Source organism: Anomalospiza imberbis, chromosome 25, assembly GCF_031753505.1.
Source record: "Anomalospiza imberbis isolate Cuckoo-Finch-1a 21T00152 chromosome 25, ASM3175350v1, whole genome shotgun sequence".
Classification (NCBI taxonomy): Eukaryota; Metazoa; Chordata; class Aves; order Passeriformes; family Viduidae; genus Anomalospiza; species Anomalospiza imberbis.
The window spans coordinates 2750606-2765892 of record NC_089705.1 but is presented as its reverse complement, the minus strand read 5'-3'; the positions used below and the strand labels follow the sequence as shown (position 1 = coordinate 2765892).

Genomic DNA, 15287 nt, shown 5'->3' with positions numbered 1-15287 from the left:
TGCTCAGTTTGCAGAGATAAATCCCAGAGCTTTTCAGGACACTGCCAAACTGCCTTAAATCCACACATCTGAGAGATGGCTGATGTTTGATGACAAATGGCTTTTTAGGAGGTACCTGGAGAAGCACACTTCTTTTAGCACAAACCTGTAAGAGTCAGGGAGTCAGGTTCAGCATTTCAGGTCTTTACTGGCCATTCTGTGAAAATTGTGCTGCTGAGCTTTTTGCTAGCACTTGAGCATCTAGAGCCTTAATTAAAATTGTTAGCATTACTAAAGTATCAGAGAATTGGTAACTGGTTTGATTTCCATATCCAGTTTGACAGAATTCATAGTTGAGCATGTGCATTCCTACACAGATGTTGGCACACTTGGGCCAGTGTTAGGTGGAAGGACAGCAGAAGGGCTGGGAAGTGGTTGTTGCTGGAGAAATTGAAGTCATAGTGGAGCTGTGGGTTTCCATTCCATAGCTGAATATTAGTTCAGGAAACATTGTGGGTGTGTCAACTTCTCCTATGGTTAATTTTATTTTACTTGCAATGCTCTGTAGCTTCTGTTACTAATTTCTTCTTGTAAAATTTGTGTAAATGATTACAGACAGTTGACTCATCACAAAGATCTTTTGATCTTTACTTGTAGATGAATTTCTGGTTGTGGGGTTTTTTTTTGGACAGTTGGTTTTTGTTTGGTTGGGTTTTTGTTGTTTGGTTGGTTTGGGTTTTTTTTTTTTTTTTTTTTTGGTTGTAGGTTGTGGGGATTTTTTTGGGGTTGTGGGTTTTATTTGTTTGGTTGGACTTGTTTTTGGCTGGCTTGTTTTGGGGGTCTTTGTTTTGGTTTGGTTTTTTTTGTTAGTTTCACAACCATCTCCTTCCTTGATTGTTTTTCAGCACCTTTGGGAAGTTAAAGGGGTATGTGGTGGCACCAGAATTAAAAGCAGGGAACTCCAGTCCCTGGTACAGTTACATGTACTGCTGTACATGAACTTCAAACTCTTGAACAGTTGTCTTGGTTAGTGTAACACATTGCAAGCTTATATTTACTTTGCTATTTATTGTAATCTTTTGAGCAATTCCAGTTTCAGGAAGTGATCTTAATCATACTGTGTTACTTGTGGGGTTTTTTGCCCCTGGGATGTATTGGCTTCTATCTTTCTAGATTGAATGCCTTGTCCTCTGTCCTGATCAAAGTCACCTCCAGGACATGGCAGATTTATATTTGTCTTGCTGTATTTCACATCTCAGTACTTTGTTTTGCTCACTGTGCCTGCAGGATTTGCTTTCTGCACTTGTGCTGTAGCACTTGATGCAGCTGTGTCTTAGTTTGTCACTTTTTCTGTAGTACAATATAACAGAGACTGAGGAAAGCAGGGTACAGAAATGTAGTTACATCACTGCCAGTGTGAGAATTGGTACAAGTGCAGGTTCCTGTGTGAATGAAGGCTTTCCATAGAGAAAAGCTCTCCTGTATGGGTTCAGCATCAGTCTTTTACATGTGGAGCATTTAAAAAGAACAGTAGGAAATCTATTATTTGTAGGGAGCACAGGAAATGCATAAGTGTGATTGTATTTCATTGCACTGCCTCCTGTAAATATATCAGATACGCAAAATGGGAGTTTGAGGTGGGTTCCTCTAGCTGGAGGAGGTCAGTGCAAATTCAACTTTGAGAAGCTGGTGAGAGGGGATGGTAGATACTGTGCTTGTATATTACAGATGCTTTGGCTTTGGACAGGTTCTAAAATGGTTTTCCAGTTCTGTTAGAAACTGGAAGCCACACAAATTAAGGACAGCATCTAAAATAGTTCTGTTTTATTGTTCATACATATATGTGTGTGTGTGTGTGTGTGTGTGTGTGTTACATATAATGTATTGATATGTGCCCCCACCCAACCTATTTTTCAGGCTTTGTTTTTTTGGGGGGTTTTGTTTGCTTTGTTTGCTTTATCCCCCCTGTAGTGTAGCTTTCTCATTATCTCTAGATACCTGTAATTCAAAGAACTGTTGACTTGGAAACCTGTGTGTCTTGCAGAAGTAAATAAAAGAACTAAATGAAAGCAACCCATGAAATTGGCCACTATATCATCTCCTGGCTGAATGCACTGGCTGGGACGGGCAGTGTTCCTTTGCAGTGCCTGTAGACTACTTATCTTTTTATTGTAGGTGTGGAGGGTGCAGCTTTCCAGAGCAGACTTCCACATGACCGTATGACATCTCAAGAAGCTGCCTGCTTCCCTGATATAATCAGTGGGCCACAGCAGACTCAGAAGGTGTTTCTGTACATCAGGAACCGCACTGTAAGTTTGTTGTAAAAGTATTGGTGAAAAAAGGGTAGGAAATGTGTGTACCTTGCCAAGGCTTTTTGGTTGCCATGTCTAGTTGATTTAATTTTTGGTTTTGAGGCAGTGGGGTTTCATTTCTGGCATCCTGTCATGCTCTTAAGTTGTGAAGAAATGTGCTATCCAGTTCTTGATCAAAGCAGTGCTCTGAGCAGCATAAAGAATCTGTTGTGTATTTACAACATCCAAAACAGGGATCAAGGCTTTCTCCTGTATTTTGAAAAGAGTATTTTGGAAAACTGAAGTAATGTTAGAAAAATTACAGTGGGAAAGCAAGAAATATTTTGAAAATTGCTGTGTTACCATCGTTAAGAGACAAAATACCTTATGCACCACTCAGTTTTTTCACAGACTAAAGATGATCAGGAAACATCATGGGGCATTGACCATGGTAACACCCAGTGCTTAATAACTTTAAGAAGTTATTTAAAATTTATGTGTGGTGGACATCTTCATGCTAAGAGCATGACTTCTGCTATTCCTGTAATGCTTTCCTCTAACTCAAGCTTTTGGGAAGTCATGAGATGTGTAAAAACAGGCCAGAGCATGCCAAAAAGTTTGGAAAACAATTTGCACAAAATGAACAGTGAGTAATCCTTTTACAAATGTGTTGGAAGCAGAAAAGCCTTCCACTGAAACTTAGAAATTACTGGAAAGAGATATTTGCAAGGAAAAGCAGCACTGCTGGTCTTTGGGCCTTATTCACTACAGAGGAACGTGGAGAAGTTCCTGAGCAGTCATCCTGATTGAGGAAGGCTCGTGAGAGGAGCTCTTCCAGCGAGAATGGCAGACTGTGGAACAGCTGCTATGAACCCAGTGCTCAGCAGAGCTGCAAATTGCACTGTGCAGCCTCTTAATTAGCCATTTGCCTCAAAGAGCCTCCCAAATTATAAGGAAATCATTTCTTAACCATCCCTATTCTTTATAGTTGTAGGATTTCCACTTTAATTTGGTATCTGGGACGAACTATGAAGCTCAGTAATGCAACTCTAGAGAAATACCCAATAAATTACTAATTATGGAATGTAAAATGGAGTGGAAATGCTGTGTATGACCTAGACCTAGGCATGGAACAGTAAAATTATTTATTTATTCCTGCCTCTGTGCTACAAAGTAGGAGTTCTGTTGGGAAAACAGTTCTTTTCTAGTATGAATTGACCTACTAACATATCACAAACAATTCTTCCTGCTCAGTTTTTGAAGTGTAAATGTGCTTTTTTGTGCATGTGTGGCCACATGCACAGACATGTAGTCTGTGGTCGTGTCTTATATTGGTGAAGATGGATTGGGTCATTCAATGTCAGAGATAAATAAACCTGACATAAATGAACATGATAAGTTCTGCTGTAGCTTTTATGAAAACATGAGATCTGCTGCCAAAAAGACAATGCTGGCTGACGCTGCCAGCCACACACATCTTTGTGCTACCTTGGTGTGTTTCCACTTACTTGAAATGGTGTGAGAATTTCAAACAGACTGTATTGCACCTTAAGGAACACTGGAAGGTGAAGTTCAGTGTGGCTTGGGTAGTCCTGCCAAAGTTGAGGGGGTTTCATCTCATTCATTAGGGGGTTTCATCTCCTGACAGTATTTGGTAGCAAACACGGGCCAGGAGAACACCTCTTTTGTATTCCTTAATGTGATGTGTTGTATTGTTTGTTTAAATACAGCTGCAGCTCTGGTTGGATAACCCAAAGATTCAGCTGACATTTGAAGCAACTATCCAACAATTAGAAGCACCTTATAATAGTAAGTCAAGTTTCTCATTGCCAAAATGTATGCATCATTGCTGTTTTCTTTCACTTTTGTTTGGGGAAAAGCTGCTTCAGATGCTTCAGTCCTTTGTTAGTGGAGCTCCAAGAGTGGTCGTGTACAGACTGGGATATTGAATTATACTCGTGGTTCAGATTTAGTAGAGTTCATTGTCTGGTAAAGAAATTTCCCTAGCAGGATTCATAAAAGCTGCTAAAAAGATGGATTGTTACTGTAGGGTTAATTCACATGCAGCTTTTAAGGTTTGCTACAGCTTCTTGGTGGTTTAATCATTATTAATACATTAATAATCATATGGTTTTTGGGAGGGTTTTTTTAAGACTTAGACTGGATGTGATGCAAGAAGGCAGTAAAAGAGTGAGGGGTTACTGCTTGCAAATGGAGACCATTCCACACTTCTCAGACAAGATCCCAATAAACTGGAAGAAGGTGGAGGGTAGCCATAAAAAAAAAATTGAAGAAGAAAATAGTGCTGAAATGAATGCAAATATACTGTCAAGGATTGCAAAATAGTGAGTTATTGTGCTTTTAAAAATAACAATGAGAATTCATTGCTGCAGTAAGTATTGGCATAATACTGGCAAATCACGTCACAGTTCTGGGATTTTGCAGTTAGTTTCAGAAAAAGTGTTCTTCTCCACTAGGTTAAAAGAAGCACCTAATGTCCTGTACAGCTCTTCAGGCAGGATTCAGAGCTGCAGTACAGCACGGGTGTTTTTCAGAAAAGTAGCCTCAGGCCTCCTCAGGAAGATGGGTGGGTCAGTAGGGCAGGGTGTGTTTAGTGGGACTTGGCCAGGTTGCTGTGAATATTGCTCAGTATGTATATGCTGCTGAACATGGAGAATAATTTGGAAAATTTGTACATTCTTTTAGGTGACACAGTGCTCGTTCACAGGGTTCACAGCTACCTGGAGCGTCATGGGCTGATCAACTTTGGGATCTACAAAAGAGTGAAACCCCTTCCAAGTAAGAGACTTGAACACTGTTTCTAGTTTTATCTTGTTTTCTCTTGTTTTCTCTAGAAGTCTTGTTTTATCGCTCTGTGATTTCTTAGGACAGTTTTTTGAGTGTTCTTTTTTAGAATTGCAGTGCTAAGAAAGTTTTAAAAAAGGCTGGAAGGCCATCTGGCTATTGATGTTAATGTGTTTTTTTGGCACAGAGAAGCCATGCATTTATGTAAATCACTTTGAGAGGAAAAATTATTGGCAAATCTTCTGTAGATAATTCAGTGACTGTCACTTTTTAATGAGTTATCTTGGTTCCTCGTTTGAATACCTAAAGTCAGAAACACAATATTGTACTTAGATCTGTTACATCCTGATGTGATTCTTGAATTTTGCAAGGGACCTTCTCTGCCCTTTTTAAGTTTTATTCTTCTGGGGCAGAAAGAAATCAAACTATGATACTTTGTCCCCTGTAATTAATATGAATTGCTTTTACTTCTTCAGACAGTTGTCTGGAAGCATTTTTTCTCCTGTTTTCTTTCTTGTTCCAGGTGTACTGCTAGTGTATTTTCCTTGTCCCTGTCTCAGAATTACGTTCAGAATTATTTCAGTTTTCTTTTTGTTAAAGAGTTTGTTCTGTCAGAGCTACTCATGAGAAGAAAGCTGCTTTTTGTTCTTGGTATCTCTTAAATGCAACTTTAACCAGACTGTTTGCAATTTAACACTGCACATATAAAGGACTGCTGTAGCTGATTTTTCTCTTTCTTTAGCCAAGAAGACAGGGAAGGTGATCATTATTGGTTCTGGAGTCTCTGGGTTGGCAGCAGCTCGCCAGTTGCAGAGTTTTGGGATGGATGTCACAGTTCTGGAAGCCAGAGTATGGATTTCTGTGCTATTTTACTTTATTACAACCTAGCCAGTGTTCAGTGCTAGAACAGGGCTGTGTCCCAGCAGCATGCCTGGGGTGGGTCACTGTGTGTGGTGTTCCAGGCAGGATGAGTCGCTGCTGCTGAACCTGTCTCACAAGGAACTCAGTGGATCTGTTCTTGCTGGGATATCTGATAGTCAGGTGCTAGTGTTGTGTGCTTACACCAGGAACAGCTTAAAACAACCTTCTTTCATTATTAGAAATGGGTTTTTCATCGGAAAGCAGAATGCAAGTCCAGAATGCTAGACTAAAGGGAAGACTGAACAGAATTTCAGGAGTGTATTATTAAGAGCTTGTTAAACTGGGAGAGAGGGCAGGAAAAGTACTAGAAGTTATAACTGTGTATTGACAGTCTACAAAGTTACAAATACATGAAAAATATATAAAAAGCTAAAAATCTTTAGGCATTAGGGGGAGGAGGAAACCTAGTACATAACTAAATTTGTGCATGGACAGTGAAGGGATTGGCTTTGGAATCACAGTAGATCCTACTGTAGAAATAGTGAAATCTGCCCAAGTCAGGCTTATTTTTTCTATTATTTTCTTTTATTCTTTTCTTCTCCTTTTTAAAATACTACTTAAGCATTTTATTCCTTAACTTAGGCAAATTAATTGTGATAGTGTTCATTTGCAGAGGTTTTTGGAGAAGTGTACATTCTGTTTATTGAGCCCTCAGTTAAGAGAATACTAGCACCATATTTTGTAGATGTTTCACTGATGATATTTCAGTGAGATGTCTTACTGAATCTAACAGGAGGTTTAATATCTTGTGCTTTTCAAAGGACCGAGTAGGAGGAAGAGTTGCTACCTTTCGCAAGGGGAATTACGTTGCTGATCTAGGGGCAATGGTGGTGACAGGACTTGGTGAGTTTTTCAAAATCAAAAAGACAGGGGAGGAAAACCAGGGGACAAGATGCTGTAAATGTGAAACCTTAATGCTATTTTCTTTCATGGCCAAAATAATTGGGTATTTTTACCTCTTTAAAAGCGTGTGTTCTCATTCAGCCTTTTTGACAGTTAGTAGTTTTCATAAATAGCAAGGCTATATGATGGGAGAGACCCTAGAGACAGATTGTATTCTTTCAGTTTACATGGGAAAACAAGGGAGGAGGGGAAATGGAGAGTCATTCTAAAGAGAAAGCCCTTCTTCAGAGCTGAAATCCCAAAAGTACTTTCTCCATGTGATTTCAAAAATTGTTGTAAAAATAATGGCATACAAGCCAAATTTCTTCCTTTGAAATGATAAAATACTGTAAAACCTATAATAAACCCCTGTTTTTACAGACAGCCTAAATTTGGTGTCTGTCTCATGATGAGTCTTATTAAATTGGATAGAGAAACTGGTTCCAAAGAACTGAACTTGCACAGTCATGGAAAAACAGATTTTGGTTTGCCTGTTGAAAGGCTGTGATATTTTTATGTTTAATCCATAGAATCATGGAATCATAAGGGTTGGAAAGGACCCTAAAGATCATCTAGCCCCAGTTGCCCCTGCCGTGGAGAGGGACACCTTCCACTAGACCAGGTTGTTCAAGGCCTTGTTCAGCCTGGCCTTGAACACTGCCAGGGTTGGGGCATCCACAACCTCCTTGAGCAGCCTGTTCCAGTAGCTCACTACCCTCCCAGGAAAGTACTTCTTCCTAATAATGCAGCCTAAATTTCCCCTCATTCAGTTTGTACCCATTACCCCTTGCCATATCAATGCTGTTTCTGACAAAGGAGTCCCTCTCTGGCTGCCCTCTAGGAGCCCTTCAGATCCTGGAAGGGATTTGGTGGGCAGGTTTTTTCCATGTCCTCATTGCAGGGATCACTGGGAAGTGCAGCCCTTTGGCAGGGTTACACTAGGTCACTGGAGTGCATACACTGGAGCTGCTGTTTTAGTCTCTGAAATTGCTTTAACTGTGGAGTTTTTGTTTAATTGCAGACAAATTTTACAGGAGTCTCTGTTAACTATATAAAATCTTTTCCAGGAGGAAATCCCATGGCTGTGGTCAGCAAACAAGTAAATATGGAACTGGCAAAGATCAAGCAAAAATGTCCACTGTATGAAGCGAATGGACAAGCTGTAAGTCTGAGACTGTTTCCATGAACCTTTTAAAAGAAGTAATATCTCAAGTATGTTTGTTACCAGGCATGTTTGGTCTAGCATGAGATGGCTTCCAGAGAGAGGGAAGAAGGAAGGAGTGTGTCCCTTTTTAGGCATTTTAGTAATATTGTAGCATACCTGCACATATTCTTCTAAAACCTGCTTTTTCCACATGAGTTTTTACCTTTCAGAGGTTTTGTGGAAGCCAAGTTCTCTCACCTTTGTTTAACCAGTGAGTGGTTTAACAGATGTGAGGTTTGCTCTTTCCAGCACTTGAGCTCTCATCATGTAACAGGTATTTTCACAATGGCAGCACTCACTATTTAACTGAGTATCATCAGTACAGTTAAATACCACCATTCCATATGTGCCCTGCTGGATTGGTAGTTCTTACTCACAGTGACCATTCCAGAAGATAAATTACTCTCTGTCTACTTCACTGAGCTATGCCAAGCCTTCTAAAGCCCTGTGACTGTGTAGAGCCATCCTGCCATCAGAGTCTTTTGGCAAGCTTCTGTAGCTTTGATGAGCACACCTTCCTTTCCAGTAAGGAAATCTTATGAGCCCATAAGGCACTTTGGTTTTCTCTTGCAAGAGAAGTCTGTTGTCATTGTGGTTTGACAGCTCTTCTGGTGCCCATCCTGCCAAGGTGTGACATTGTGTTGTACAGGCCTTGGTGTCTGACCATTTGAGAGAGCTGAGAGTATTACTTGGTTTTTTTTTTTTTCCAAGGGCTATTCTCAGCAGCTGTATCACTTATGAAGGGAAGAACAATGCTTGTTCTTTTGTCTCCTAGGTTCCCAAAGAGAAAGATGAAATGGTGGAGCAAGAATTTAATCGTCTGCTGGAAGCCACATCCTATCTCAGTCATCAACTGGATTTTAATGTTCTCAATAATAAGCCTGTCTCCCTAGGTCAGGCTCTGGAGGTTGTCATACAGTGAGTGACTTCTCTCTTTTTGCTAGACTTTCCTATTTTGGGGATGAATTTCCAAAGGTTACCTCAAACAATTGTGGTGCTCCTAGATGTAAGCATTGCCCTCTTAATACAGCTGCTTGATGTCACAGATGGTTAAAGGAGCAAACCTCTCTTCTTGAAAGGTTCCTGAAAATGATTGCTGGAGTGGCTCAGTGTGATTGGTGTCCATACAGTGCACTAACACCACTTTAAAGTAATGGCCTTTAACAGCAGAAGGTAATTCACACTCACATTTTAGCTAGTCATGTATCCCTTATTTACAGAAACTTGCATTAATTTTCCAACTGCCACACAAGTATTTACATATATACCCCATGACATGTGGTTTTATTGCGGTCCGCTAATTAGATAGTGATAATAAGTTTTCTCATTAACACAAGGATTTTATGTTGAGCTGACAATTGCTTCTCACCTTTTCCAGATTGCAGGAGAAGCATGTGAAGGATGAGCAGATTGAGCACTGGAAAAAAATTGTGAAAACACAGGAGGAATTGAAAGATCTTCTTAACAAGGTCAGATGATGACATTTAGAACAAGATGATAAGCATTTTGTTCCTCAGAAAGTGGCAAAACATACAAAAATGTCCAAATAAAAATATATGAGAAAGTTGCTATTAATGCTGTTCTTAAAGTATCTCTTTGCTTAAGACCTACATAGAAGCCCTGTTAGGACAGAGGTGTTGACTGCTTCAGAAGGAGAAATTGATTAGGCAGAAAACCATAAGACATAATATGGGAAAAGAAAGGAAGAGGACAGGCACAATAAACAGTGATGTTTCTTGGCTTCCTTTAGAGATGCTGATACTGGCTGAGGCTTTTGGGGCTTATTTTAAAATGTTTACTGTCTTCAGTACACATCTGATTTGTAGTACAGAAACAGTGGTTTAGGACAGCTTCCATTATTTTTGCTCATGGTAAATGATGTTTTTACTTTTCTGTGTTTCTCAAACTAAAAACGCTTGTGAACTGCTCTCAAATTACTTGCAACATAGTAAGAAATCAATTATGTTGGTCAGCCTGGTTGTTTAGGGTTGATGGTATTTACTGTGGATTCTTGGAGGTAGAATTGCATGTGTGTTACCTGCCAAAACCAGGAAACCTCTTTTGTATAATGGCACAGTTAGAGGTGAATATCCAGTTTACACAGGAACTTGTTGAAACCTGCCTTTTGACATTTTTCTCCTTCTTTCCTTCCTTGCTTCCTTCTTTCCTTGCTTCCTTCTTTCCCGGCTTCCTTCTTTCCCGGCTTCCTTCTTTCCCGGCTTCCTTCTTTCCCGGCTTCCTTCTTTCCCGGCTTCCTTCTTTCCCGGCTTCCTTCTTTCCCGGCTTCCTTCTTTCCCGGCTTCCTTCTTTCCCGGCTTCCTTCTTTCCTTGCTTCCTTCTTTCCTTGCTTCCTTCTTTCCTTGCTTCCTTCTTTCCTTGCTTCCTTCTTTCCTTGCTTCCTTGCTTCCTTCCTTGCTTCCTTCCTTCCTGGCTTCCTTCCTTCCTGGCTTCCTTCCTTCCTGGCTTCCTTCCTTCCTGGCTTCCTTCCTTCCTGGCTTCCTTCCTTCCTTCCTGGCTTCCTTCCTTCCTTCCTTCCTTCCTGGCTTCCTTCCTGGCTTCCTTCCTGGCTTCCTTCCTGGCTTCCTGGCTTCCTTCCTGGCTTCCTTCCTGGCTTCCTTCCTGGCTTCCTTCCTGGCTTCCTTCCTGGCTTCCTTCCTTCCTGGCTTCCTTCCTTCCTGGCTTCCTTCCTTCCTGGCTTCCTTCCTTCCTGGCTTCCTTCCTGGCTTCCTTCCTGGCTTCCTTCCTGGCTTCCTTCCTTCCTGGCTTCCTTCCTTCCTGGCTTCCTTCCTTCCTGGCTTCCTTCCTTCCTGGCTTCCTTCCTTCCTGGCTTCCTTCCTTCCTGGCTTCCTTCCTTCCTGGCTTCCTTCCTTCCTGGCTTCCTTCCTTCCTGGCTTCCTTCCTTCCTGGCTTCCTTCCTTCCTGGCTTCCTTCCTTCCTGGCTTCCTTCCTTCCTGGCTTCCTTCCTTCCTGGCTTCCTTCCTTCCTTCCTTCCTGGCTTCCTTCCTTCCTGGCTTCCTTCCTTCCTGGCTTCCTTCCTTCCTGGCTTCCTGGCTTCCTGGCTTCCTGGCTTCCTGGCTTCCTGGCTTCCTGGCTTCCTGGCTTCCTGGCTTCCTGGCTTCCTGGCTTCCTGGCTTCCTGGCTTCCTGGCTTCCTGGCTTCCTGGCTTCCTGGCTTCCTGGCTTCCTGGCTTCCTGGCTTCCTGGCTTCCTGGCTTCCTGGCTTCCTGGCTTCCTGGCTTCCTGGCTTCCTGGCTTCCTGCCTTCCTGCCTTCCTTCCTTCCTTCCTTCCTTCCTTCCTTCCTTCCTTCCTTCCTTCCTTCCTTCCTTCCTTCCTTCCTTCCTTCCTTCCTTCCTTCCTTCCTTCCTTCCTTCCTTCCTTCCTTCCTTCCTTCCTTCCTTCCTTCCTTCCTTCCTTCCTTCCTTCCTTCCTTCCTTCCTTCCTTCCTTCCTTCCTTCCTTCCTTCCTTCCTTCCTTCCTTCCTTCCTTCCTTCCTTCCTTCCTTCCTTCCTTCCTTCCTTCCTTCCTTCCTTCCTTCCTTCCTTCCTTCCTTCCTTCCTTCCTTCCTTCCTTCCTTCCTTCCTTCCTTCCTTCCTTCCTTCCTTCCTTCCTTCCTTCCTTCCTTCCTTCCTTCCTTCCTTCCTTCCTTCCTTCCTTCCTTCCTTCCTTCCTTCCTTCCTTCCTTCCTTCCTTCCTTCCTTCCTTCCTTCCTTCCTTCCTTCCTTCCTTCCTTCCTTCCTTCCTTCCTTCCTTCCTTCCTTCCTTCCTTCCTTCCTTCCTTCCTTCCTTCCTTCCTTCCTTCCTTCCTCTGCTCTGTCTTAAAAGATGGTGAATTTAAAAGAGAAGATTAAAGAACTTCATCAGCAGTATAAGGAGGCATCGGAAGTGAAGCCACCTCGGGATATCACAGCAGAGTTCCTTGTGAAAAGCAAGCACAGAGACCTGACTGCACTTTGCAAGGTAAAGGATCACATACATACAGTGTGTCAGACTGTTTTCTCAGGACTTCAGCAGCCAAAAATTACCAGTTAGCCACATTTTTCAGAAGATAAAAGTAGCCAATGTAAATGTTTCCACATCTCTGGCTATGATCCAGTGTTTTCAAGAGAATGTGATTGACAGTAACTCTGGGTTCTAACACTGGTAGGTCTGCTTTGAGTACCTTTAGCTGGGGAATACTGAAGCTCAGTTTTAGCTAAGTCTGCTGGCTCGTGTCAGACAGCATGTAATGTTTTGAAGAATAATTTTTCTCCGAATTGGTCTGGATTTCACAATAGTCTGGAAATAAAATCTACATTTGAAGAGAGATACCTTTTCTCTAAGTTAAATAAAGGTGGTTTTTTGACTAAAAGACTTCTTTCTATCTAAAATTATCATGTACAGAGCTCTGTCTTGACAAGCAGAGTTACTTCCCCTCTCTGGGAGCATCTTGATGTAGAGATGTGCCTTAAAAAGGAAACTGTAAAAGCTTGAATTAGATCATGCCTTTGATTTTTAAGTATGATTGATTCTGCTTTGGAAATCTCCATGTTCAATATCACCTATAAACTTTTAAGAGAGAGGAGAATAGAAGAAATAGCTTGTGGAATATGAAGCTCTCAGAACCATAGAAACCCCTAAAATATCAGGAGTGTAATGGACCCTCATGTTCTTCAGATCTGAGTGTTTAAATTCCTGAAATATCACCACACTAATCTTTTCTGCAGTGTGGCACAGAGCTCTGTGTATACAAAGAGCAGAAGAGCAAAATATGCTGGATTAAATGTTGAAAAAATAACAAAGATTAAATGTTGAAAAAATGAACAAACTTGATTCAGGTTCCCCTAGTTCCATGAAGTGATTTTCTAGTGATTTCTCTTGAGACTAGGTCCGGTCTGATGCTGCATGATATCTTCCAGCCCTTTTACATGTAAACTGGTTTTAATGTTAGTTTTTAATCTTAATAGGAGTATGATGAATTGGCAGAAACACAAGGAAAGCTGGAAGAGAAATTACAAGAACTTGAAGCCAATCCACCAAGGTAAAGAGACAAACTAAAAGGATAAATTCTTAGGAAAGCAGTTCTTTTACTGCCTTTTCCCTGAGTTTCAAAGATGGTATGGTATTACGGGAACTCGAGAGGTTATAAAGCTACAAACATGGGGTTTGAGTTCCCTCAGCTTTAGAACTCACTTGCCTCATTTTTAGAGATGATTCAAACAGAAAAGGTGGTCCTGAGCTAGGGTGATTCTGTGAAATCCTGGCAGTAATCAGTGCCTGATCCCAAAATGCATGTGAGGTTTTAAATACCTATCAGTAATGATAGCATGCAATCCTAATTATTGGTAGAATATTATTATTCTGTGCAATTTTACTATGTTTTGTGTTGTTGCCTTTATGCATGCTACTTAAGCCATTATTTGTGTAACTTTTTTATTTCTGAAGTTTTTAGCTTCCTTTTGAGTATTTTACATCAATTCTGCTTTAAAAACCTGAATTTGCTGGGTTTTGATACTCAGCTTTCACGAGAGAGGTCCGGATGTTTGAAAGAGAATCTGTGTTTTTTAATGTTTTTATTTCTGGACTAAGGAGAGACTCAGAATTTTTCAGAAGCAATGCATTTACAATATCCTGTTCTAACAAACTGAATGTCTTTGTGTTACAATTGTTTTTTCTAGCGATGTTTATTTGTCATCAAGAGACAGGCAAATACTTGACTGGCATTTTGCAAACCTAGAATTTGCTAATGCTACACCCCTTTCTACACTTTCACTGAAGCACTGGGACCAGGTAGGTAGCCAGAACTCAGCAGTTCACTAAAAACTTAAACTGTGTTTATTTCATTCTCACGAAAGTGTGTCAATATTAAGAGTTTCTAACTGTTAAGGTGTGTCTGCTTTTGGGCAGGTACTGTTATTAATATTTGATGATGAAATTCCAGACAGCTTTTTGTTAGTGCCAAAACAATCTCTAACAGTACTCTGTGCTGAAAGCTTCCATATTTATTACTTGATGAATAATCAGAAATAATTCCACATTTGTTTGAGTCTTTAAAAAAGATTTTGAGATATTTTTTGCCATTGTGGAGAGTTGTTGATTATTTTCTATTGACTTAGAGGACTTCATTATGAATGCAAGCTTTTTATGCCTCTTCATTTTAGGATGATGACTTTGAATTCACAGGCAGTCACTTGACTGTGAGGAATGGCTATTCCTGTGTGCCAGTAGCCTTAGCAGAAGGGTTGGATATTAAATTAAACACGGCAGTTCGACAGGTTCGCTACACTGCATCAGGTACACGAGACCTCCAGGAAACTGCTTTGAGGGAGTGTGGGCATGGAAAGTAGATTTCAGTGCTCCTGGAAGCAGTTGTGAGGACTGATAGTGTAAAACCCCTTCCATGACATGTTTGGGGTTTGATAAACAGCCATGGGATTACTGGGATGGTGTAAGCAGTTGCTAGAGATTTATTAGTCTTGAACGGTGTTTTGGTTATTTCTGTGACTCATTTGACACAACCTTTTTCAGTTGTATTTACTGATTGTTCACATTTATTCTCTTACTTATTTACTTCATTGATTGAAGCATTTGGAGTAAGAGGTCTGGGACTGTTTAAGGCTTGGTGCCACAGGACCTGGTATTAGAAGCATAAATGAATGTAATGGAAGGAATGTATCTTTTTGTTGTTCTTCAAAACATTGGGCTTGGGAAACTGTCAGCTGGGAGAGCAATGTAATGAGAGAACACTCTCTACTTGTTGTTTATTTATGGATGTATTTAAATAATATTTACTGACCTGGATGAACCTTTAGGCTTATCCCATTAGGGCCATTTTCAGATGCTACCTTAATTGTGTTTCCTGGAGTAGAGTTAAATGGCCAGTAACAACTTGCCTACAAGTTAAGTACTGTTACTGTGAAGCTGTCTCCATAAACAAATTACTTTCTGATATGGTTATGGTAATTTCTTTAGTTTTTAATCCAATGCTCTTGCCTCATGGCCTATTAAACTGTTTTTTCTCCCCTTTCCAGGCTGTGAAGTGATAGCTGTAAATACCCGATCTACTAGCCAGACCTTCATTTATAAGTGTGATGCTGTGCTGTGCACTCTGCCCCTGGGAGTGCTGAAACAGCAGCCCCCAGCAGTTCAGTTTGTGCCGCCTCTTCCTGAGTGGAAAACTTCTGCAGTGCAGAGGATGGGCTTTGGCAACCTGAACAAGGTACCTTGTC

General features: G+C 40.9%; 1 protein-coding gene across 2 annotated transcripts in view; it reads left to right on the top strand.

Moving 5' to 3' along the window:
- KDM1A (lysine demethylase 1A) overlaps positions 1–15287 on the top strand; it is a 29904-nt gene that overhangs the window by 9738 nt on the left and 4879 nt on the right. For both annotated transcript variants that reach the window (XM_068172729.1, XM_068172728.1), the window contains 13 exons: positions 2155–2288; positions 4001–4079; positions 4977–5069; positions 5818–5924; positions 6758–6839; positions 7946–8040; positions 8858–9000; positions 9461–9551; positions 11905–12039; positions 13026–13099; positions 13737–13848; positions 14220–14352; positions 15090–15277. In XM_068172729.1, the coding sequence (XP_068028830.1) occupies positions 2155–2288; positions 4001–4079; positions 4977–5069; positions 5818–5924; positions 6758–6839; positions 7946–8040; positions 8858–9000; positions 9461–9551; positions 11905–12039; positions 13026–13099; positions 13737–13848; positions 14220–14352; positions 15090–15277 (1466 nt within the window). The remainder of the gene's footprint in view (positions 1–2154; positions 2289–4000; positions 4080–4976; positions 5070–5817; positions 5925–6757; positions 6840–7945; positions 8041–8857; positions 9001–9460; positions 9552–11904; positions 12040–13025; positions 13100–13736; positions 13849–14219; positions 14353–15089; positions 15278–15287) is intronic.